Source organism: Cheilinus undulatus, linkage group 5 (assembly GCF_018320785.1).
Source record: "Cheilinus undulatus linkage group 5, ASM1832078v1, whole genome shotgun sequence".
Taxonomy (NCBI): Eukaryota; Metazoa; Chordata; class Actinopteri; order Labriformes; family Labridae; genus Cheilinus; species Cheilinus undulatus.
In genome coordinates, this window is record NC_054869.1 from 7,320,366 (window position 1) to 7,347,035 (window position 26,670).

Here is a 26,670-nt window from a genome sequence, read left to right on the forward strand (position 1 = left end):
AATGACTGTCATAAAGACAGTGTTCTGTACACTCTGTAATGAGTGCATGTTTATAATAAAGGTCTTGAGAATGTCATTTTTAGAAATAAACATGAGAAAGTTTTTCACTACTTTCCTGGCTGGGTTTAATGTGGGCGGGGCCAATATGTGGGCTGGTGATGTTACGAGCCCACAGTGGGGAATGACCCCGCCCCTCTAACACTACAATATAAAATCACAGAGCAGTTCATCTCACCGTATACAGTCTGTTGTCAGCTGACTCACTGCCACTTAGATGCTGTTTTTTGGTCATTGTGAGGTAAATTTGCCACAGTGGTCTATGGATCATTTAGGCATCATAACAGAGATTTGAGCCAGAAAACGGTTGATGTCAGTGCTTTGGCACAGAGCCAGAAAGCTGCGCTGATGAAGAATATGCACTATACGTCTTTTAAGAGCACCTAAAGTCAAAGGCTAACTCGGTGGATAAGTTCTCTCATGGTGCAAATGTATCTCACATAAGAGACAACAATCCACCAGAAACATGACCACAGGATCAGTGTGCAACATCCAAACACAACTAAACACAGGTAAAAGAAATACTGCACCTTCTGCAATTTGAAAATTGCAGCAGGCCATATTGCAATTTAATCTCATTTGGGATTAATTGCCCAGAAGTAATATAAATACATCTAAAAACATTTAAAATACGACTAGCTTTAGCTTCACATTTCATTGACAGACAAATGTTGAATTACTGAGACCAAAAGCCCTCAACTCTAGCATGAGAAAGAGGTAAAAAGAGAGCAATTCTAGATGAATGTGTTATGTTAACTTTTTCTAGAATATCTGATCAGTAGAGAGTTTAATCACCCCCAGACTATGGCTGAATCCGGTGCTCGGAGCGGGGCTGGCAGCGCTGAGGTAACTGCTGACAGCTGACTCCTGACTGGCTGTTCCGTAGAGATCTGCCATCGGCCCCGGGCTGCTCGTACCTAAGAACCCAGCTGAGCGAGACGGGGTGGAGCCTGAAAGACAAAAAAATAAATAAATAAAAGATTTAATGTTAAAATTACTTAAAAGACTTTAATTAGGAGAGTCAGTGAATTCTGTCTTAATTTACCACTTTTTCTAAAGTGTTTATAAATGTAGTATAAAGTCTCACTTCAGTAAACTTGGGAACTTTATCAGCATTTGAATCATAACTACTTTTAATCCATCCATCATTGATGTATCAGACTGACAGATTTAGCTGTGTAAGGTCCCATGTTTACATATACTTACTTAAGATGGTAACTCACAGATGCATTTGCAAGTCTGAGGAAGAGCATGTTGGCTCGAACCCTCACTTCCTTGCTAAGAAATGCTTGAAATGGGAGCTTCCTGGTAGTTTTGGATCCAGCACCCATTCACTGTTTTGTGTATCTTACTTTGTTTTTTTTTTTTTTATGGAAATGTTTGACCATCATAAAAAGTAAATCGTTTGATTTAGGCTTGTCAGCATTAATGCATTAAATGTGATGCAATTAAGGTCCATAAGTAGTGCATTAATTTGTTTTGATGGCATGCTTTATAGCCCCTTTCAGCGCACTTTGGTTAACTGAAGGATCTCCCTGCAGCCACAGTGATGTAAAAGAAGTCCCCCCCTCTGAAATAAATTCCCCAAAATGCTATGAAAATTCTTGAAAAAATTACAAAGGAGCCCCCTGCTCCAACCAAATTCCCCACAGTTGACAAATAGATTTCCCAAGTTGACGTAAAAAAAACAAATTTAAAAGCAAATTCCCCCCAAAATTCAAAGCAAACTCCCAATCATTTTAAATAAATTTACCAAATTAATATGAAAACACCTGAAAATTTCCGAATTAATTCCCCCAATAAATTTACAACAAACTCCCATGACAATGCTATGAATGTTTCAAAGCAATTTTCCCCAAAAACTTCAAATAAATGTCTCAAAAATATACAAACATGTCTCAAAAATGTCCATAATTATTCTAGAAAATTTCCAAGCAAATTGGCCAAAATAACCATGAAAATTCCTGAAAATTTCCAAGCAAATTCTCCCAACATTTCAAGCAAATGACTTAAACTTCAATGGACCTTCTGGACACTTATCTAAAAAAAATCTAATAGCAGAAATTGTTACTATTTTGTAGGAAAGCCTAGACGTGATGTCCTCATATGTACATGCAGAATCTTAAAAGGATAATTATAAATTCATACCTCTAACTACTGCTGCTGCTGCCGCTGCTGCTGCCATTGGTCCGTATGCTGTGAGAGGAATGGCTAAAGAGACAGAGAAACAAAGACCACATTAAATGTCATAGTATGATTATATAATGATGATAGCATAATGTAAAGTCTCACTTCAGTGAACTCAGTAACTTTATCAACATTTTAATCTGAATTTCACAGAAAAAATCAAAAAGAAATGAGTTACTGCAGCTCATATTCAACAAAGAGGTGTTTATGAGATCACTGGATTGAGCCTTTAAACATTAAAACCTTCCTCATTACTGTCAACAATCCTGCCTTCAGATACAGACCGAGGAGGACTGACAAACACAAACATGCAAACCAAAGACTGATCATGTGATCTGAGCGTGTCGTGTAGCAGACTTGACAACATTGCTGCTTGTAAAGTCCAGAGGAGGGACTGACTGACCTGTGAGCTCAGGGGGGTGGGGTGAAGTCAGAAGGGGAGTCCTCTCTAAGTGGAACTCTAAAACAGAAACATCAGAGTGCTGTGAGACACACGCCACGGCCGTCAGAAAGGAAAATACACTCACACACGCTTACGCACAGGTAGGGGGACACCTGAGAGGTGAGGACAGGAGGTATGGAGAGCACATTTTTAAAAAACACAAGGTTTTAGGAATGCAAACAGGAGTAAGAGGATGGAAGAGTGTGGTATCATCAATAAAGTGATGTTAAATCAATAAAGAAGAGCAAGAAATACAGCAAATAGTACAAAAACATCATCATTTAAGAATGTACTTGAATCGATATTTCACAGTTTGGAACAACTCCTAAATTAACTTCAAACACGCTGCATGCTAACATCCACACACAGACATGAACGCTCCTCAGCGGATGCATTTCCACTCCCTGATATTTACAAGCAGCCATTTACATGTGTTAATGGAAACATGTTTGTATTTGTGACAGTGTCTATTCAGATCAGAGGAGCTCTGACACCTACAGTCATCCCTTTTACTCTCGTAAATTTCTACTTTCTGCTCAGAAAAACGCGATATTTAAGCTGTGCTTTAGTCCAGAGTGATGTTCTCAGGTGATTATTTCCCAAACAGCTTAACGTGTATTTAAATTACATTTAACTGACTAGTTTAAAGTGGAGAAAATGCTCAGGAAACAGTCAGATTCATCATGGGGTTATTGTGTCAGCAGGTGTACGATGTGAGGCTAGTGTGCTGAGTAGAGTGTGGCTAAATTTAGCAGCTATCTCTGCTAGCCTTCAGTCCTCTTTGCAGATTAATATTGTGCTTAATGTCACTTTTGTTGAGTGGTACATGAGCCCAATTCCTACAGCTCATGCAAAACTTTTGTTTTCCAGTTAAAGATTCCAGCACACAACACTGTTACTGCAAGATACTTAACAGTAAGCTTCTCATGTTTATGTCCACAGTAGAGCTGATGGGAAGCTCTGGCAGGAAGGCAGCGAGTGGCAGGTGGCTTCATTACTGTTTTTTAAGAGCTTTTGACCAGGGCTTTGGGCCTGTATTACTACAAAAGGATAGATAATTACTTTAACCGACTATTAAACCTTGTGCTGGCTAATTCTATATCCAAATTTAGTGGACTAACCACAAGCATCCAAACTCAGACTGTGTGTCTTTGTCTTTTTAGCATCTCATAAAGATGCACACATAAATGTTAGTGTCTGTTACAGACAGATGGAGAAAAGAGGAGAGAGATGGCGTTGTCCCTACAAGTCTTTCTTTACATCCCAACTGGCAGACTGATGATGGCTTCACAGCCCTGCACAGGCACTGATACCCATAAAATTACCTAAACATGGAAAAAAAAAAACTAGAAAATTCAGAGAGCAGATTCACAGCATACACTTCTTTGCTTTGGTTTATTTGTGATAATTTAGGGGAAATATTTTATTTAAAGAGGCCCTATGTTTATGTTTTTTAAAATTTTATTTATTTTACCCTCTACTACAAACAGCATGTCAAATTTTAATAGGTGTTTACTATTAACTGAACCTTACTTATGTGCAGGTTAGATATAACAAAAAAAAACTACACAGTTTTGGGTGTTCAAGAGAACATTTTCAGTGTTGTGATATACTTTGCTTTCACAACATTACAGACAGGGTTCCTACACTGTTAAAAATCTAATCTAAGACTTTAAGACTTGAACTGAGAAAAATAATACCACTTTTTGTAAAACTTAAAGGCATGTAGGATGTCTTGGTACACTGGACCAGGGCGGGATTTTCTGATTTCCTGCAGTGTTTATGAAAGTCAAATGGGATAGGAAAAAGAAGTTTTCTGGTCATAAATCCCCACATTTGGTGATTTCTGCCACATTTAATGCCTCTATTGGATCAATTTACCATTTGTGATATTTATAGCAGATTTTTAGCCAGCATGCAGAGCTGATTTTAAACAGTTCAACTACTGAAAAGGAGGACCTGTCAAAATAAAAGTGTGTTAGACACAAAAGGTGTTTCACAATGGTACAACTCTAATACAGTCACAATGAGTGATATAAAATCAGAGGGTGGTCTGAGGGTCCAGAGACATTTTTAGCATCCAACTCTTTATTCCTTGCATTCTAAAGAATATTTATGAAAAAAGTTTTGAAGGAAATTCAGTTAGAAAAACAAAATTACTCATCAATAACAACAAAGAATGCTATTTCCTTTTTGAATCTTAAATTCTGATGCAAAATGTAAGAAATAATAATTAAAAATCTATACAGACATATATATATGGTAATGTTCTTTCTAAAATGTAAGACCTCTCCCAGGTAAAAATGAGACTTTTTTATGACCTTAAATTCCAAAAGTCCATTTTTAGAGTTTTAAGGGCCTCCACGGTGATGAAGACATTAACTAAACACTTAAATTTCACCCAGATGAGACAGACAGCATGTCAGAAGGAGTAAATGTGCTGTGATTACCAGGGAACTGGTAGGTGTATCCAGGTGTGATGCCAGCGTAGCTCCGGCTGGTGTATGTGGCAGTCTGGAAGCCTGGATAACCTGTGGAAAGACATGACGGTGAAGAGTTAATAGATGAAGAATCAGTGAGGCGACTAAAGGAGAAGCATGGTTGTGCTGCCACCTAGCAGTGAAGCCTGGTTCAGTCTGACATACAGGTGGGTGATATTCTACACCTGTGGTCTGATTTCTTCACCGGGACGAGACTGAGCAGCTTACTGCCTTTGTTTCCTGTTTCTCTCTCAGCCGGGTACATTACACACAGATTACCTTTGTTTACAAGCTGACACCTGGGGAACCGACAGCACAGCATCGTGCTGGTGGATGACAATCATGCCGGCTGTTACGAGCATTGTGGAGTAACTACTACTCATCCAATAATCATCTTTGATTAAAGTATGCTGGCATTTGTGATTATACACAGCCCTGCAACACTGAGGTGTTGTTCTTACTTTGAACAGCAGGTGGCAGCATCAGCGTGGTAAGAGGAGCCTCAGAGGCTCAATCAGGTCCACGAGAACAATTGAAATCTGTTAATGTGCTGGCCCTACTGTACAGATTGGATTTAAGGGGAATGAGAGGATCAGAATCAATAAAGGGATTTTACACTAATTTTACACCAGAGGTTCAATTCATGAGAAGTTCTACCCAGCAACAGGTGACACTGCTGTGAAACACTTAAGGGACTTGAGGTGCTGTATTATGGGAAATGTGGGGAAGTTTCTTCTATTTTTACATTAGCAGCTTTATTAAACGTGTCAGCTGTCAAACAATTGAGGCACGTGGCAAAAATACAAGCTGCCCTTTGCTGTGGCCAAATCAGGGCTTTAAACATCAGATGTTTGTACACAAACCTAAGATTAAGAACAGTGATTTAATGCATGAGCTAGCAGAGACTGGAGCCCAGGGACTCGACTTTTGAGTCCTCCATGAGGGCCTCATGCTTGGAGGATATAACATAACTTCAACCAGAGGTTGAAAGATTACAGGACTATTGTAAAAGTTCAGTTACTTTAATGAATATTAACTTAAGTAAAAGTTTAAGTGCTGGTCAATAAATCTACTATTATTTAATTTAGAGTTTACTTAAGTACTGAGAAGATACTAAGGCTGGGCAATTATTTACAATTTTGACTAAATCTCAATGTGTCCTAATGCAATTATCAAATTACAGAAGATGAAATATTTCTCCTAACTGAAATGTGTCAATATACTGGTTTAATACATTTTTACAGTAGAGATATTATGCTCTGCACATCATGCAAACATTAAAATGCCACTTTTTTTTTAAATATTGTACAATAGATCCAACTTTCCTTAATTTTGCATACTTCTTCCTTGTCAAAAATCAGAATTGTTTGGCAGAGCTTTGTTATAATGGTATGATGACTGCTTACAAGGTTGCAAATTTAACAAATCAGAGAATGTCAACCACAGAGATATAAAAATGTATTATTTTATGTTAGTGTGTATGTTTAATACATATGTAGATATGAATACAAATGTATGCACCCATATATATCGTCTAACATAAGAAAAAAAGTATGGCATAAGATCTAAAATCTGCAGATTTCCTCCAGTATAGAAATGAGAATTTAACTTTGAAGATCTGAAATATCCTTTGTTAAGTCATAAAAATGTGAAAAAAAAAAGTTTATAAAATGAGATAGAAAGTAAGGAATTAATTTGTTTTCATTTAATATGTTCAATTTGCATCTCAAAATTCTGACTTAAACTTAGGATTTTGACTTTTTATCTCATTCTGTGAACTTTTGGATTCCAATTCAAAATTTCAAGATCATGGTTTCAAATTTAATCTCATATTTTGCTCTTTTAAACTCCCATCTTGACTTTAAATCCAATATTTTGACTTTTTAAACTCACAATTTAGAATTTCATCTCATAGTTTGACCTTTTAGATTCATAATCTTAAATTCTAAGCTATATTTCAAACTTTGAAACTCATAATTTTGTATCTTATCTCATATTTTGACCTTCAAACTCATGATTTTTACTTTCTATCTTGTATGTTTGCCTTTTGAAACATTGTTTTGACTTTTGATTTTGTGTTCTGACCTTTTTATCTCAGATTTTGAGCCTTTGAACTTATCATTTTGACTTTTTCTCATAAATCTCAAAATCATTTATCATCTGCTTTTCTCCCCCTTAAATAATTACCTATGAAAATAAGGTTTACAGTTTATGGTTAAATGTTGACCCTGTTGGGCCCTCATGTTAGACCTAAATCCAGATTTCGGCCTTTGCTGTGGTGGAGTCTGACACCTCTGATCTATACTATCTGACTTTAGAGACTGTGTGCCAGGCTTTGACCCAAAAGCTGAACAACAGAAATGCTGTGTCAAAGTGTAGTAGAGTAGTATGATGTTGCTGTCTGCCTTAAATATCCTCACAAGTATGAGGGATGGCATTCGTTTTATTTGCATCAAAAGCAAAAAGATTGTGTATGACATGTACAGATCTGAACGCTAAAGGAAGAGAAGACTGAGACAGTTCTTTGGATCAGACATTAAGTTATTAGTGCCTAAATAAGGTACATAAATCTGAGTTATGATTCAGTTTGGTAGGTGCTGGATGTGTTGGTACCATTACTATACCTGTATTGGTTTGTCCTTACTGAAAATTCCGCAGTCCTAGATTGTAATCTTTGTGTAAACACTTACACAGACCAAGCATTGCTCCAGCAGTAAGGAACAACTTCCTTTGAACAGGCAGAAACCTTGAGCAGAACCAGACTCATGGTGAACAGCCACCTGCTGCTACAGCTGATATTTGAGGCAGCTGAGGCCTCAGAGCACGAATAGTTTAACTCTTGCAGCCACATCCTTCCTGTATTGATTAATAAAACCTTACCTAGCATACCAATGCCCAGCATGAAGGCGTCCATTCCATAGGGCATCACACGAGAGCGCCCCCTGGCTGAGCCTGTGGGGGACATCACCTCCTTGGGCTGAGCTTTTTTACACTCCACCTGTTTACAGAAATAAATCACATCAGCACTTGTATTTTTTTAAAGAAAACAGGGGTATTATAAAGTTATGAAGGAGTTAAGGTCTTCACCATTTTGTTGTTGATTTCATGGAAGTGAATCTCGCAGACTTTCTCCACCACATCCTCGTTCTCAAACGTCACAAAACCGAAGCCTGGTGAGGAAACGTTTATGAGAGGAGGTTTCTCACAGTGTGGTTCATGTAGACAGTAGGCCTCTCTGTGCTGCAGTATGGCTAATAGTCTCCAGTAATCAGCGCTGTAATAGCTCCTTAACACATTTGCCCCCCTTGCCCCCCCCCGTTCAACGCTGCACTCATCCTTTCTTCCCTCCCTCCCTTCCAGCCCAGAAGGCCCAGGCAAAGCTGGTAGGCTGTCATAATCGATCAGTCCCAGGGTGGGGAGGAGGTGCTTAAGGAGGCTTTATCCTGATCCAGATTAACGGACTGGCTAATTAGACTAGCCCTGTTCGTCTCCTCCAGATCAGCCCACAGGAAGGAGGGCCAGTAGGGGGGTCGGTGGAGCAGGATCGATAGAACGACCGGAGGAAGAGGAGTAAATCGACAGAGGGACGTAGGAAATAAACGGGCAGAGAGAGGGGTCAGTGTCTCACCTCTGTGTCTGTTGGTGGTCTTGTCGAACATGAGCATGGCATCGTCGACCTGCAGGGACACAAACAACACAGTTTTTTCAGCTCACTTCTCTCTCTCTTCTATCTCTTTCTCACCCTCTCTCTCTCTCTCTCTCGCCACGCGGCATATTGCCTGACCTCAGCCCTTCTCAAGTTCTGCAGGGAGGCTCAGCAACAGATGGACAGAGAGGAGGGGGAAGAGGGAGGGGAGACGAGCGACAGGTTACAAAGAGGAGGCCGAGGGGGCAGAGGCAGCAAAAATGTGAGGAAATACTGTACGGAAAGCCCGGCTGGTGCACGAAACTATCAGACATAATGGGTGGCACGAAAAGTCAGAGTCTGCGTTTGCTGCTAAACTGCCCCGGTCACAATCCTCCTCTCAGACAGCACATAATCCGTCGCCTCTTTCCCCTTTTAAAGTCTGTATGGAGTCATTATTGTCGCAAAACTCAAGAGCACATTTTAAAGTTTTGAGAGAATGACTTACTGATTTGGGGCTCTGATTTTTCTTCAGACTTTCCTGCCTTTGTGCTCAAAACTGCTTCCTTGTGCTTACATTTTCTTTTCATGTCTGCTTGCTCTCAAATCTCAAATTGCTCAGATTCCATGCTCAAACCCTTCTCCTCTCATTTAGGTTTCTTGGCACGTATTAAACTTTCTCTGAATAGAAATCAACAATGTGGTTTAGGATTTGATTATTAGCCAAATTAGCATAAGTACCCAAGTGATTTCCTAGGAGCTATCTGAGTTTGAAAAAGCTCCTGTAGAACAGAGGTTCTCCACCTTTACAGCCCGTAACCCCCAAAATAAAGGTGCCAAATAATGGGGTTCCCCACTGTACCTGAAGGGGATTGAACACAGTCATGCACAATCAAGAACAGTCACGTGCAGAAAAGGCTGCTCATAAGGGGGGTAAAGGGGAGAGCTGTCTGGGGCCCAGCTAAACTGGGGGTATATGGAGGTCAGCAAAATTATGGTCCATCATAAAGTTAAGCTGTGATATCCATACTTTATACTTCAGCTGAATAACAACTCTTATCAAATAAATACATTTTTTATTTTTTTGTTTAAAAAGCCTTCTTAAAAATTGGAAAATCCCTTTTCTGAAAAACCGAATTAACATGGGTTAAAAATTTCTAAAACGGGTAAAAAAAAATGCAAAAATTGGTGGAAAATATGGTAAAAGATTAGACAACGTGGCACAAAATAAGAAAAAAATGGCAAAAATGGGTTAAAGTGGCAAAAAAAGGCATACAAAGTGGTAGAAGGGGATACAACAGTGGTGAAATAGTTTGAAAGTGAGGAAAATGGGTGGAAAATTTGGTGAAATGGGAGAAAAAATGTTTTAAACTGGCAAAAATGGGTTAACTGAGGCAGAAAGTGGGCAAAAGTGTGCAGAAATGGGTTAAACTGGCAAAAAACAGTACAATGAATAGTGAAATGTGGTTAAATTGGGCAAAAATAGGCATAAAAGTGGTAAATAGTGGCAAAAATTGGTCAACAGAGAAAATAATAGGCAGAAAGTGGCAATAATTCGTTTAGAAGTGGCAAAAACAGACACAAAAAAAGTGGTGGAAAGGGTTTAAAATGGACAATATTTGGTTTTAAGTGGCAAAAATGTAAAAATTGGCAAAATTGATGCTGAAAAGTGAAAAAAACAGTCAAAAGTTGACAAAATTGGTGTAAAGTGGCAAATTTGGGAAATAGAAAACACTATTAGTTCTGTCAAGGTATCTATAGACCCCCTCTTAGTGTCTTGCGACTCTCAATGGGGTCCTGATCCCCACATTGAGAACTACTGCTGTAGAAGACCAAAGTTTATCAAAGAATATCAACTTCTTTTCATGATGATGTCAGCCAAAAATTCTGCAATACCCACAATCCTACATTGTCACAGTGGTGTCTCTGATTGGAGGGGTCTCCATGGAAATGCCCATGGCGCCTGCGAACGAAGACTGTCGACTGTTGATGGTGACAATAAATGCCCCCTTAGTATGAAGCGAAATAAAGGCGAAATTTCAAAAACATTTTAAAAAATGTTACATTAAGTATAGGAAGAAAGCACATTTGTGGTTTGAAAGTCTAAAAAGCTTTCATTAACAATGAATAACATGGATCGCAGTGGATTGTGGGATATGTAGTTCCTTGAAGAATGTACACAGTAAAGCTGCTAATTATGGCAAAAATAAGAATCCCAAAACTAGAATGCATCTTTGTAGCATAAAGTGTTACAATTTCATGGTTTTATAAATTCCATCAGGAACGATTCTTTACAGGAAAGATTGAACAGATGTGTAATCAACTAAATTACAAATGAATGCCTGTCAACCACATATATGAATTACTCCTCATTTTACAGGCTATGTGTCATACTTCACAGCAAGGATCTTAGTTATTGTCCTGATCTAAGAAAAACAGTCTACATTAAAAAAGTGAGCTTAAGGAACATGCAGGTGCAGAAACCCAGCCAGAGAGAGGGGCAGAGAGAAATCTTAAACTAATAAATTTAATCCATAACCTGATTTATATTAATAAAATATAGTGTGTATTAACGGCCTTTGTGATTTATGACTATTTTTTGTAAAGACGGTTTGATAGAGACCTGCAGAAGTGTTCACAAAACTTTGCAAGAATCTTCCAAATAAAAGCACTGTTTGAAATCGCAGGAGTCTTACAATTGAAAAATCACATTGTGCTTTTTAGAGGTGTAACAGTATTTGTATTGAACAATCACAGTTAAGGAACATGGAAATGACTATAACTTTTTTTTAGTTTTCACATCTAAATATCAGTCCATTAACACTCCTGCCTCCTCCTTCAGCTGTATTTATACTTTATAGAGATAGATGTAGCCCTAATCATTACCAAGAGGAAGAAAAATGGTAAATGGTAAAATAGAAATGTCTATGACAAGGCGCTCAGTTCTACAGCTGCTCTCATGAGCAGAACACATCGCTTTATAGCAGCGTTTCTTAAATGGTGGGTCGGGGCCCAAAAGCGGTTGAGAAACAGTTTTTAGTGGGTCGTGAATGTGTGTCTGGGAAAAAAATGGTGGCAAAACTCTACAAAGAAGATGTAACCGTGGGACGCAGGTGGCCTAGTGGTTTTAGGCGTGCCCCGTGTACGCGGTAGGTCTAGGTTCGAATCTGGCCTGAGGCCCTTTACTGCATGTCTCTCCCCCACTCTTGTCCTTGTTTCTGAGTCTATCCACTGTCCTCCTCTGTTTAAAAAAGGCACAAAAAAATAAATCTTACAAAAAGAAAAAGAACATGTAACTGCACTGTTTATTTTACTCTGTTTTTATTGTGATAATGGGTAAATTTAAATGTTTTATTGAAATTTCAACATTTTATATAGAGTTGCTTTTACCATCTTAATGAAATACTTTTTCAAGAACTTGGGAAAATAGACTAAAATTTACACATATCATGGGGAAAGGGGGGTGTAAAATGTGAGTTTTGTCCTGTCTCTTGTTCCTGTCATAAATTTTGGTCCATCCAAGATCTTGAGTACAACCCTCTTATTTATTTAAAAGTGCATTGTTCAAAATTGTTTGGAAATTTGGGTCGCAATTTGTCATCAAAGATACTGGTAGGTCTTGAGAGTTGTAGAGAACTACTGCTTTATAGGCTAATACATGACAAATAAAGGCCGTAGGAGCTAAATCTCTCTGTGGAAAAACAATTATTCTCAGTGGACATCTTTGTTATAATAAAACTGACCAAGCAAAGCATTGTTGTGTTTATATGAGTCGTGAAATTTCGTTGCCATACTATGACAGTGATGATAAATGATTGTTACGATGACCGATGGAAAAAACAGATGTATCATTTCCAAATTTAATGGCATGACTGTCTCATAAAATTGGCATTTACAGCTTCTGAAAGGACATGAAAATATCCCTTTTTTCATATTAATGCACTTGCAAGGCTCTAAACCCAGCTGCCTGTGACTTGACTAGCTGAAATGCAGGCGACTGCATCAGACGGCTTGATTCCAGCTCCATCGGCTCAGTTCAGACTGCTGTGACTGTCACCAGCAACGTCTTGTTGCAAATCTGAACTTGGCTTTACTTTAAAGTTTATCCTGGAAGTGTACCGTACCTTAAAGTTTACCAAAGACCTTTTAAAGGCTAGAATGCATGCAGGATATGAAGCACTCTTCGCCTCTCTGTTCCTGATTGCATATGAATGATCATTCAGCCGTTTCAGTTTGAGCTATGCTCACGCCGTCATTAGCTGTGTTTTAAAAGAAAAGTGTGCATGTTCTGTTAACCTTACAATATGAAAGTTATCATTTAGCCTTGATTATGTTGTTTTTATGAACATGGGAAGCTAAAATCATAATTAAAACCCAATTAATTGCTCATCAGAAGTACACAGTCTTGTATCTTTGCCTTTTTCCCAGTTTCTGAATGCTATTTTCTGCCAAACTAAATGCTTCGTAGTCGTGAGAATTCAGGTTGCTTGGTTCATGCATTGAAAGTGTAGTAATAAAGATTTTATGAAATGTCTACACAGGATTTGAATGGCAAATTTTACTGCAGAAACGGTGGGTGTGCACTGCTGAGCTCTATATGTTTTTGCATACAGAGAAAGTTTTTTTTTTTAATGCAACTAAACATATGAGAGCAAGCAGAGAAAAATGAAGCACAAGGAGGCAGATTGAAGAAAAATGTGAGCCCAAAATCACTAAGTCGTGCCCTAAAAACATTAAAATGCACTCTTGAGTTTTGCAACAATAATGACCCCATAAGTTTGACATTCCCATGGCATCAGTACAAAAGTCCATAAAAAAGAACTCTGGCCGACATCAAATATGCTTTTATGAATAGTGAGAGAGTGCCAGTGAGACAAAAGAGGGGGGCAGAGAGGCAAAGAGAGAAACTGTTTAGTCGGCCACAGGCAGAAAGGTGAATCCTGTGGGCAGGTGGAGACTCGATGAGAGGGGAGAGCTGATAGTGAGAGGAATAGCGACAGGTGGAGATACAGTGAAAGAGAGCACAGAGAGTCCTGGAAGAGAGAGGAAGAAAAAAAAGATTGGGTCAAAGTGTAGAGGGAGGAGAAAGAGGAGACAAAAGGAGAGGGAGAACAAAGAGGCCTGGAGGCTTTGTTTGTTGGCACAGTCAGCCATAATTCCTCCTCCTCTTCTCCCTTTGACCTCTCCCTCCGGCCCGGCCTCCCTTTATAGAGCAAAGACACAGGTGTCTATTCTATACACACGCACAGAAAGAGCTCCTCATGTCAAAGTTGTCGTCTCTCCCTGGCTCTCTCTACATGTTTACACTCTGGTCCAGTTGAAATAAACATTTGGTAAATGAATCTGTGCTCTTAGTCTATAATAAGTTTACTGGATAAGGTCCACTGCACAATTTGTCATACTCACGTACTCACAGACGCTCAGTGCTAGCACATAGTGTCTGTGTGAGCGTGTGAGTGGACCCCCAAGGGCAGTTTGCCTACAGAAAGGCCAAAGGTGAAGGAGGAGTGTCAGTGTGAAAGGGGACCTGTTACTCTGATGCGTCTCGAGCCGGCGCTTCCTGCCAGCCTGACATTTACTCGACGGCTGACACGTTCAAATCTCAATCCGTGGTGCAACACTCTGGTCTAGTTCTTTTGCAATTTAACTTTTCTCCAAGAGGCCAGCTAGTAGAAAACCTTAAAAATTATTGTACAAGAGCAAGAATTGAAAGGAAGGCAGCAATTTGACAAAAAGCTGATGTTGCAAAACACCAAGCAAGTGAGAAAAACAAGAATCTAGGCTTCATACTGAGCAACATGTAGAGACAGTAAAGCTGCAGCTGAGTTTTTATCACAGAAATAAGTCTTGATTTTCTTCAGCTGCAAAGAAAAGACTTGTTGCTGCCACTTTATGCCTCTGGGTGATTATGGTGACGTCTTATACATGCATGCATCCTCTCAACGTCATAAATCTTTACTCAACTGGTCATCGGGACCCAGCACTGCCTCCTCAAGGGAATAAAGTAACCCACATTATTTTAAATGTTCAACCAGTGAAATAAATTTAATAAAAAATGTTGCCATTTGGACCCTAAATGTAAAACATGAATGAACAAAGAGAAAGGATAAGACAAGCATGTTTAAAAAGCACATTTTTGCAGAAGGACACACATGCATACATTTTATTTTTAGGGATACACGGATAGATACGCCGATGTTCACAAATCTATTTTAGCTGATACTGATAAGATATTTAAATGTAGTTCCTAAAACTTCAGTCCTTAAAATGCACTTTAAAGTGTAAGGAATGAGGACCTAAGCTTACAGCTAATAAAGGCAGATTTTTATCTGCAAAATATTGGTTTTAACTATCAGCAGAAATATTCATATCTGCTGATATTGATGTCATACTCATAATATCTTGCTTCCTTTTTATTTTACAGAGACAGCATGGAAATTGTACAATTTCTTGGGGAATTTCCACATTATCATGGGATAATCAGTTTTGTTCTACTGGGAAAAAGACATTAATAACTTCAAACCTTGAGAAATAGACCAAAATTTACTCTTTTTCACTGGAAAAATGTATGGATGTACTCTATGTCCACTTAGGGCTTTTGTATATCATGGACTTTTTTTTTTATCCTGGGGTTGTAACGTTCCAGAGGTCATGGTTCAGTTCATCCCTCCAGTTTGGGGTCACTGTTCGGCACAGGTTTGGTTCATCAATAAAAAGGAACATAAAGTTCTAGATTTATTATTCTAGATTTCCCTCATTATTTTTCTTTAAACTAACATCAGTGCAGTTTACTTTGTTCCATCTAGAGGTATTCAGAACTATCAGTGACAGCTGGTTTAGTCTGTAATGTTTTAAACATGACCCAGAACAAGACAAAAACAAAAAATATCCAAAACAAGAAGCAAAGCAGAAATTAACAGCCTTAAATCTCCTGATTTAAAAAAAATAAAATGAAACACAACATAAAATTCAAATTAAAATAGTGCATTTTGGCACAACGTGTAATATTTATAATCTGTGATGTGTGCTGTGGTGAAGTGGGTACTTGTGCAAAATCCTGACTCATGTACATCAGTGAAGGACTGCTAACTTACGTATGTAAACACAGGATGGGACACTGCAACAGAATCCAAGCAGAGTGTTTGAATACACGCTTGTAGTCGCTGTTCTCTACTTCTACAGGTCTGTGCATAGTCTTTAAAACATGTTAGCATCAGTAATGGCTTTTTGAAAACAGCACAGAGACGAGGAGAGGGAGATGAAGCCAGCGGGTCTCTGCTTCTCTTGCAGCAGGAGTTAACTTCCTCTTTGGCTGCGTCTGAAACCACACACTCATTCCCTAATCCCTATCCAAGGTATAGTGGGCAGTAATGGTGGACTATACAGTTGACTTATTTGCAAAACACTAAACTGATTTAGGACACTACTCCGGCCACCTGTCTCACAATTTAAACGTTTAGCACCAAGGGCTCCGATGTATCCATGACAACGGTTTAGGCACGAAATTAACGGTAGAATTTCACTGAAAACTGGTACTTAATGTAATTCACACAAAAAATAAAAAGCTCTGTGACTTTTGTGGCAAAATGTTCTTGAATTTTTTGTGTATTATCACTTATGTTGCATATAGATGATGGTCTTGTGTCTCGTAATCATCATAGGGAAAAAAAGTAACTTTGTTCTGAATCCTTCACACTTTCTTACAGATTAAATACTTTGGTTAAAACTAAACAAACAAAAAATCCCCCCCAAAAAAACAGGTACTGATCTGTGTTCCTGTGCTCCTCCCATGGGTCTGAGAGCAACAACTGCGATGCATGATGGTAAATTTGCAGGGCGAGTGACCATCGGTTGTTCACTACTTTTCACAGTGCATTCTGGGATGGAACAAGTGCACCACATAGTGTATAACAACAATCACTCAGAATATGGACACCACTACAAAATGGCCTTTTCACTATGTAGAGAACAGGGAGTGACTGAGGGCATAGTCTTTGAGTGTTTTGTTTTGTCAGCTTCTTCCTCTTCTTCGTTGGTTGTTTAATAGAAGTTAGCAAACACTATAGATAGTAGAAATAATACACGGGTAAATACTTGTCACATTTGTTCACTTTTTTTAATGGTTCTGATGCATTTGCCGTGTGACTACATTCATCGACCCCTGACGGTTTGGGACAAATACAAACAGCCTGATTTTATCCACATTCTTCTCTCTTGGCACATTTTTTACGACATCTTCCTGACCCACTTTTGGGTCCTGACCCTCCAGTTGAGAACCACTGCTGTAAGTCATAAGGCACTGAGGATCATTACCAGACTAAAGACCCTAACCCATCTTTGAATCCTGTATGATCTGAGTTGGTTGGCCCTCATAAGCTAAATCATTGACATATCCTTATTATCAAGGCTTTAGTAAAGCTGCTTTCATCACACTTGTGTGATTCTATTTGTGTGAGAAGTGCTGGAAGCTACAGTCTTCACTCTGTACTTACTTTTGCTATTGGTTTCTATCTTGAAAAGCAGTTTCAGGTATGCTTGGATTTGTCTTGTGGAGCTGGTCTCTTTGAATCTTTTAAAGTAGACTTCAGGTACTGGAGGTTGATGCTTCAGGTTGCAGATGTTCTGACAGATGACTTCTCTGCTCTGTTTTTATGTTTTTGTCTTTTGCTGCTGCCTGTCTTGCCCAGGACACTTGTGAATGAGACTTTAAACCTCAGTAAGGTTTTCCAGGTGAAATTGATTTAAATTAAAAAAAAGATAAAAATCTAAACTTCTGACAAATTCAAGACAAATTTCCCCAAAACAGGGCAACCAAGACCTCCCAACAACGCCCCTCAGTTTCTGTTTAAAAACCACAAACTGACTTAATTTCACATCATTGCTCGATATTTCAAACACGGGGGCGTTTGAATGCCGTACTGTTGGACAATATTCCCTCTTATCCCCGTTTTTCTCCACCTCTCATCTTCCCTGTTATCCCCTGCCCATCCCTCTCCGCACTCCTTTGTCCTCACCAGGACGGGACACAAAAGGTCCAGTGAGGCAGTCTAATCAGGAACTTCCATGGATGGCTGGAGCCCACATTTCACCGTCCATCCCTCGATATCTCTGTCCGCAAAATTCATCTCCACCTTATGATTGAGGAGGGAGCGTGAGCGAAGCTCGAGGGCCGGAGCTTCGGCGATGAAAAATAAAGTGCCACGCAGTCGGAAATGCGGCGGCTAAATCAGAGCGTCTTACTTTGAAAAGTTTTGAGGCCCTAAGCTGAGGTGACTCCACCTCTTATAGGCTGGAAAACTTCACATATTTCTTTTGTTTGGCCTGATTCATATGTGTGAAATCCACTTCAACTTACATAAAAGTTTTGGAGTTTTCAATAGTTTTCTTTTTTTTTTGTTTTAAATTTTAGTTCAGTTTTAAAACTGCTGGTTTGTTTGTTTAGTTTACGCAGAAATTCTTCTGTTTAGTTTAGTTTTTACTAGTTTTGGTGTCAGTTTTAGTCTTTTTAAATATTATGGGATACTTGTTTAACTTTTTCAATCAAATCTGACTATTTCAACTCCACAGCTTAGTTGCCCATGTCAGACAAAGACTAAAAATTAGGATATTCAGTACTTTATTTTATTGTATTCTAGTTAGTTTTATAAGCACTTAATAAAGTTTTAGCTTGTTTTTAATTCTAGTTTGAGTTTACTAAAATGTCTTTCATTTTAGTATTTTTGTTGGCTTTAGTTAACTAAAACAATCTTGCAGATTAGACACAGCCAGTTTTACACTAGAGGACATATTTCAGCAGCCCAAACAATCCAGAAAAATCCATATGCAGATAAGTTCTGAGCAAACTAACAAAATATTTGCCTAGCTTTGTATAGAGGCATAATGGCCCTCGTAAACCCCCCAACATACACCCCATCTTTGCCCCAGTTCCCCCTCTTACGCCTCCACAAACCCTCTCTCTCTCAATCAGCCCCCCCTCCTCTCTGGTCAGTGCCTTTGTCAGCCGATCATCTATTCTCCACCACACGTCTTTCCGATTAAAACAACTTGCACAAACTTCACACAGAAATATTTTTAAAATACAGCTAATTTATGAAAAAATGAAGGCTCATCTGCAAATTTGAAGTTTTTTGCGCTTTAGCGGAGTTGTATTTTGTTGTTGGTGAACTCCTGAGTTGACCCCCACCCAACTCAAACTCATGCAAACACCCCCGAACACCTCCTCATCCCTCCTCCTCCAGAACAAAACCCCCTTACCCGCAGAATTACTTGGGGACAATGGGCAAGCCAGGTCACCACGGTAACGGGCCAGGAGGGGGGTTGTGGGTAGGAGCAGCTGTTACATCAGATTAATTCAGATTCTGATAATCCCTCCTCCTTCCTCACCATCACCACACACTCACTACAAAACTTTTCTCCCCCCTCCCTCCTCTCTCTCTCCCTCCTCTCTCTCGTCCCCCCCTAACTTCGCCTGCTGCTTTCGAAGCCTCGTTATTTTCCCCTTGCTTCCCCTCGCTGAGCGTTTTTCTCGCCCTCCTCCACCTCCTCGCTGTAACCCCTTCACGTCCAGGCGCTCCCTCGCTTGCTCGACTCCAAGTGAAGTTTTTCTCGAGGACGGTTTGCAGTGAATCAGAGACGGCGTTTCTGCACTAACTACCAAACTAATCCTAATTTACTCCGACAGTGTTATTCAGCATGGCATGACATCCCAACACTTTTACAACCATCGCTCACCTTCCCAAACTGGTCAAAGTACTGTTTGACGTCCTCGATGGTTGTGTTCACTGACAGGCCTCCCACGAAGATCTTCTTGGTTCGAGTCACCAACTGTAAGAGGAGGAAACAAACTGATGAGCACATGTTTGCACCAGCTGTCTTTCACTGAAAACTAGTTTCAGTTTGTCATAAAAGTTTGAGGAAATCCTGCCTTAATTACACAGTCATGTTTCTGACTTAACTGTCTTATCTCTTCTAATTCTTTCTTATTTTTTATCGCCTCTATCTTCTTACAGGTTACACATCCCGGTTCTTGTGTTGCCTTGGTTCTCATGATGAACATGTAGGCATTACATTATAAGAAAATAAAATTAAACACACTCCAGTGGTCTGTCTGTTCCTTCAACATCTGAATCATTTGTCCCTTTATTTTTCTTTAGCGCTATCACTGCATTTCGTCCTGAATAATGTCCATTCCTCCCACTTGTCTTCCATCTGTGCTTCCTGCAATCTCAAACGATGTGTCAGTTTTTCCATTATGAAGATTTCCTCCACTGTCTCAATCCATTGATCCTGGGTTGACAGCTCAACTCTACCCCACTCCCTTGTGATATTTTTTCTTTTTTTGCAACTGTCAACTTAGCACAAAAAGTAAGGATATTTGTGTTTGGCAGATTATTATATTTTTTGTATCAATACCTATTGCAGATTAATCTTATACTGTTGGAAAGCCTGTTTATTTCCCTTTTAAATGGTGCTACATTTGTAAGGAGCATGCATTTGTGGGATGAAGTAGCAGAGCTGAGTATGTGGGTTACGCTCATGAAATATTCTCCAAATCTTTGCTGTCGATGCCAAACTTCTGGTACCCCCAGGTTCTGACAAACAGGGTCCTGATTGGCACCTGTTATGTTCAGCCATGAGTCCAGATTCTGCCTACAGCAGGTGGACTGCATTGTCAAGGTGTTTAGAAGGTGTGGAGACCGTTTTGCCGATTTCTGCACCAATAGAGTAACATGTTTTGGTGGAGGCAGTGTGACAGTGTGGGGCGGCATCTCCCTCACTGGAAAAATGAGGCTTGTCATCATTGGAGGCAATCTCAACGCAGAGAGATACTGAGATAAGATTCTGCAACCAGTGGCAATCCTATATCCCCACAGACTGGGACCAAACTCTATCCTCTGAAATGACAACACTCACCCCCACAGAGCGGGGTCTATCAGCGACTACCTCCAGGATTTGGGAGTTGAGAGGGTGGCCTGCTGTCAGTCCTGACCTGAACCCCATTGAACACTTGTGGGATCAGCTTGGGCATGCTTTTGGTGCTGGAGTGACCAACAGAACCACATTAGCCGACTGTGACCAATGCTGGTTGAAGAATGGGATGCCATTCCGCAGCATTGTATGACCAGGCTGGTGACCAGCATGATTCACGCATAACTGCTGTAAGTTTCCAATAAGTGACGTCTTTAGTTCCCTGCTAGCTACTGATCGAAGTGCACATGTTTTGCTAAGACATCGTTTAGCAATGTTTCGACTTCTCAGAAGTTGTTGAACGTTCTGGGCGCCCATGCACATGAAAAACTCCTGAGAACATTCAACAAACTGGACAAATCAGTTGAAATGATCGACAAGAATGAGAGCACAGATGAACTCCACTATTAAAGAGACAGTTCTGTGGATTTTGCATTAAAATTTGAACATGGCAAAAGTGTGTGCCAAAGCTGTCCCAAAACTCCTGATCAAAAGGAAAAATGCAAACAAATTTAAGGAAAAATTTGTTAGAACTACATGCAATGTGACTTGAATCTTCCAATACAATCCTGGACAAAACAGCAGTCAATGCATTGGAAAACACCATCGTCACCAAGGATGGAGAAAGCAAGTCCAAATTCAAGGTCATGTTGATTGTTTTCTTTCACATTAAGGGTGTTATTTTGGAGGAGTGGGTTCCTGAAGTCAACAGTGATTCAACACATTTACAAGCAGGTGCTAGAAAAACTGAGAAAAAGTCAAAGAAAGAGTCTGCAACTGTGGAAAAAGAGTTTCATTCTTCATCAAGACAACGCCCCAGCTCACACCGTGCTCTCAGTAAAGCAGTTTCCGGACCAAAAACAAATGACAGTGCTTGATCACCCTCCCTGTTCACCTGAACTAGCACTATGTCTTTTTCTTTTTTCCCCAAGATCAACTCTTTGCTCAGAGGAACACGTTTAGAATCTGTGTCAGAAGTTAAGTAAAGAACCACAGAGGTTCTGAGACAGAAGAAGACCTACTGCCCTGCTTTGACCAGTGGAAGACCTGAATGCAGCGCTGTGTCGATGCAGAGGGAGCAGAGATTGTAACATTACACTGACTACTGTATTACAGCATTAGCCATACCTCGTATACTGTAACAATTTTAGATTCCAGTTCTTAAATTTACATTCTAAATTCTCAGTTGAATTAGGTGTCAGTAAGTTGTAAAATATAGATCTGATGCAGTTTTTTTCTATAGATGAAAGTGCACGTCTGGTAAGGGCATTGTTTTGTTTTAACTTCATTGTTCTTTTGGTATTTCTCTGCTTTAACCTGCTCTGCTTCTCAAAGCCTTCAGGTGTTACAAACTAGAGATTTTCTATAAACACTTAACAGCAGTGTATTTGTGACCTGGGCATGATAAGTGTCTCAGCATCATTCTATCTGTGTCCGTGTTAAATACATTTTTTTACCTGCATATTTTGCCCACTGCACATCACAAAGAAGCACGCCAGTTTCTTTCCAACATAGCTGTAATTGTCACCAAACTAAAAAATAAACAAAGGACCAAAATCCAGAGTTTAAATCATAGATTTTAAGGACAGAACTAGTTGTTAAGTTTCTCACCACTGCCCATCAAATCACAAGTAGAATACTCATTATCCTCTGGTTTAAGACTCGGTTAAATAAGACAAAGCTGAACACTTCACTTTATTTTAGTGGAACCAACAAATTCAAAAGCACCGGGAAGACTTTGACCATATTTTCAGCATTTAGTTAAGCAAAAGAGAACATAAATAAATGTTTTTTTAAATTTAGTCATGATTGACTACTTATTAAAAAGGTGTAAGTTGAAAAACAGGGTTTTTAATTACTTACTTAATAAGATGAAAGTGTGTTTTTAGGCACAAGAAATACAAACACCGAGTATTAGGGTAACTTAAAGGAATATCAGCTGCAAGACATCCATCTGAGTTGTTAACAGAGTTAAAAAAAAAAACAATCTGTTACTGGGTAAACAATATTTGGAAATAAGACATACTTTCTAACTCAGTTCATACATCATATTTTAGGATATATAAGTGGTAAATTTTGAATTCTCAATAAGCAGATTTGTTTGACTGTTGTAAACAATGCAGGGCCTGATCTTCAAATCAGATGTTTGTCTTGACTTTTCAAGTAAATGTGACCCTTATTAATTGTGTTGGGTACTTTTTGAAAGGAAACTGGACAAATAATAAATACACTTTCTTAGATGTGAGTTTTTACTGTGCAAAACCAATTTTATCTCAGATGTATTCTTATATTCAAGATAATTTCTTATTTACAATCTTGGTTTGATTCAGAAAGATCTATCAAGACAGTCTGGTAAAGGGTCAAGCAGTGATTGTGATTTCTAGCCGGGTGACCACATTATAACTATGTCTATAACCAAAATGCTATTGTGGTATTTCCTGACTTAAACCACTTTTGGAAAACCTGTGATAAAAGCAAACAACACACAATTCCACTCTCTATCAAGCCTACACGACATGATAGAAAAAGTCTGCTCAGTGTTAACAAGAGGACGACAGGCAGCACCTTCTGGGACAGTTTTCTTTCAGCTGCTAAACACTTACAGTGATGCTAAACTTTTACACAACCTCTAGCATGGCTCTGTGGGTTGTTTTCAGTGGATTGTGAGTTGATGAAAGTTTCTTGGGATTTAGCGAGGAATCAGATTTATTCCTTTAAAACTGGATGTGTGGAAATACTGGAAATATCTGTCTGTACCAGCATGTCAGACACCGCCAACTGTCATAACTTTCAGTGAAACCTTTTTTGATTAAAAAAAAAAACATATATTCCTGCTATTTCAATGATCAAGAGTATTGAAACATACTGAAACTACACAAAACTATACAGTTTCATAAGACAAATGTGTAGGAGGAGAATGAACACATCAAAACTGCAAGCAAACAATTGCATGCTAGGGATGAACAATTTTGAAATATAATATTTAGATTTTTTTCTCCCAAAATCCCAATTTAATGTCATTGTTCTTTAAGTCTCTCATCTAATGTATTTTTCAATCAGAAAAACAATAAATCCTTCTGCAACAAAAAAAAAAACGCCAAGTTTGTCACAATCAAAGTCTCTGTTTCTTACCTTAAAAGGAGATTTTTATTCTAACCATCTGAGCCCTAACTTTTTTTTAACCATTTCATCTCACCTGGACTTTTTGTGTTAAAAAGTTTGTAAATCATCAACCCTGTGGTGCACAGTCAAGCTCTAAACAACTGTTAGTTAAGGACAGTCAGAGCTTTAAGAATATGTGTGCTGCAGTAATGTCACTCTAATTATAAAAAAAACAGTTATGGGAATATAAAGAAAAAAAAAAGAAAATAAAACAAAGATTTTTATAAGACACAGTGAACAATAATTACTAAGACTTTTCTTCCACAAACTTGCTCTCCTATGCCATGGGGACCAAAAAGTGAAAAAAAAAAATCACTCTGTGACAAAAAAAATTCACATATTTACAAAAAAAGTCATTGTGCTTTTTATATGGGCTGATAATGAGCCACTTTTTAAAGCCCTTCCTGTCTGCAGTGACCCCTGAAAGTCACCCAAGTTCCAGTCTTACTAGAAAAGCCATCTTAAGGGCTACGAATGTGTGGATAGCATCATTAGAACGACAAAAATGAGGGCAAGAAAAAGTAGGTGGCTTTGATTTATGGTTCAAAAGTTATTTAACTTTTAATAACCCTCTGACTCCTATACAACGTCAGTCTCAGAGGGTAAAAAAGAAACATCAGGATGAGTATGGATGGAGTATATTCAGCAGCAGCTAAAGAAGTTACATCTCACATGAGACTTAGAGAATGAAATATTAAGAATCCTTCAGTCTTTAAATGGAGGATGAAAATTATAGGGCATGAATGTGATCATGGCTCTGGTGGCTCAAACGTAGAGCTTTCAGATCCAGTAGAGCAGAAAGATGAGTCCTCTGTTTAATTACATACACTTGGAGATGGTTTTCATATCTTAAATATGGCCTGGAGGTTAAAAACAGCATTCTGCCATACAAAAAAAACTAAGATATATATTTTTCTGGGATGCACGATATTGCATTTTTGCAATAATAATTACAAATTAATTTCAGTCCTTAAAACCTACTTAAAAGTGTGAGGAATGATGATGAATAAAGAAAAAGACTTAAGCTGACATAGGTTTGTTGGTCTAGCCTAAAATTCAACTAACTTATTGTCTGTACTTTTATTTGAAACAGGCAGGTTTTTAACAACCAAAATGACTGTAAAAATCTGCAGATATTTTCAAATATGCCGATACTGATATCATGCTATAATATTGTGCACTAGGAATGCACACAAATAATCTGCACCACCTGAAAGCACTGCCTCTTCTTCACCCAGCTACAAATCGCTCCTTTAACTCTGTGAGTTTCATATCAGAGCCCTTAATGAAGACTACACGTAAAAGACAATCAAGCCTTTTCAATGGTTTATGTTAAATAACTTTATCTCATTATACTTAATTGCATTTCACTTTTTGCACACAGGACACAGTTAGTCCTTGTATGACACACTGTGCAGCTGCTATTTCTGCAAATCTGTTGTGTTAAAATCAATGCAAAAAGACCAGGCATGCATCTCTCTGTTCTCACTACCTGTGCTCTTGCAGGCTCAACCAAACAAACCATTCTGTCTCACAGCATTTTGTAGTCAAAGTAAGAGACAAAGTGGCTAAGATCAGCACAGAGTGTCCATGAAACATAATACAGGTGTTAAGGTTGTCTTAACAATAGCGAGTGTCTCTAAAGTTGTGAGGGCTTTTTGTTAACACACGATCACGTAACAGTTCAAGGGATGTCAGCGCTGATCGTGTTCATCAGATTATGAGGCATTAGCCCCGATAAGAGACTGAAACGTTCAACACACACACACATTAACCTGCCGGGAGACGGTTGGACTCACCTTGGGCTGAGCTCTGCGGGGGAAAGCAACCTTTGGGTCAATCTGTAGGAGAAAATATAGAAACAGAGAGGACGGTTAGTCAAGTGTCATGAAGAAGCAGCAGTCAACTTTACTACATGAAACCCTGTCATATTATTTACACTGACTCGCCAATGAAGGGGTAACATATCCATTTTATCCTCCTCAGAGCGTATAATCATGCATTCATTTCTAAATCAAAGTAGCACCTTTATTTAGTTTCTCACTGTTGACGTTGCTGTGCTGAAAGAACAGAAGAGTTATTAAATGTACAGAAATCTCAGAAAAATCACAACTTTTGAAAAGTTTATTATTTTGGGCCTTTTGCCTTTTATTTTGATAGATGGCTGAAGAGAGGAAGGAAATATGGGGGGGAGAGAGTGGGGGAAGACATGCACTAAACGCGCACAGATTGGGATTCAAACCTTTGACAAATGCGTTGAGGACAGTAGCCTCTGTATATCAGCGCCTGCTCTGCAAACTGAGCTAAACTGGTGACACTTTCTAACTAAATCCTGCTTCAGATGTCCAACAACAGTCACCTGGGAGTGAATCCAGAATATTTAGAGCTCCTTCTGCTGACAGGCTGCAGTATAGGTCAAAGTCCCCGCCTCCTCCATGTTAACAGATGGGACATAAGTCAAGATATAAATTTAGATAGATAATTTAGAGATAAATTAATTTTCCTTAAACCTGGAGTTTGTTGCGATGATTTGATATCATCTTGATGATTTATATCACTGTGATTTGTGTTGTTTTAATTCTGTATTTCACATAAGAATAAAGGTCGTATGTAATGACATGATTGACAACTGGATTAGCAGAGTAGAGGAGGAAAGATGGCAGGAAAATAAACAGTACAGTCATTAAACTCTCCATAACAACAACCTGTTCTAAAGTGGACTGTACTGACCTAAGGGATCTTGTGGTGCA

The 26,670-nt window shown here is 38.9% G+C and overlaps 1 protein-coding gene across 2 annotated transcripts in view; it reads right to left on the reverse strand.

Moving 5' to 3' along the window:
• msi1b (musashi RNA binding protein 1b) overlaps nt 1-26,670 on the reverse strand; it is a 43,132-nt gene that overhangs the window by 1,999 nt on the left and 14,463 nt on the right. For both annotated transcript variants that reach the window (XM_041786572.1, XM_041786573.1), the window contains exons 5-13: nt 25,720-25,761; nt 19,523-19,615; nt 8,795-8,843; nt 8,254-8,336; nt 8,047-8,164; nt 5,137-5,217; nt 2,648-2,704; nt 2,206-2,268; nt 853-1,007 (exon numbers count right to left, since the gene is read on the reverse strand). In XM_041786572.1, the coding sequence (XP_041642506.1) occupies nt 853-1,007; nt 2,206-2,268; nt 2,648-2,704; nt 5,137-5,217; nt 8,047-8,164; nt 8,254-8,336; nt 8,795-8,843; nt 19,523-19,615; nt 25,720-25,761 (741 nt within the window). The remainder of the gene's footprint in view (nt 1-852; nt 1,008-2,205; nt 2,269-2,647; nt 2,705-5,136; nt 5,218-8,046; nt 8,165-8,253; nt 8,337-8,794; nt 8,844-19,522; nt 19,616-25,719; nt 25,762-26,670) is intronic.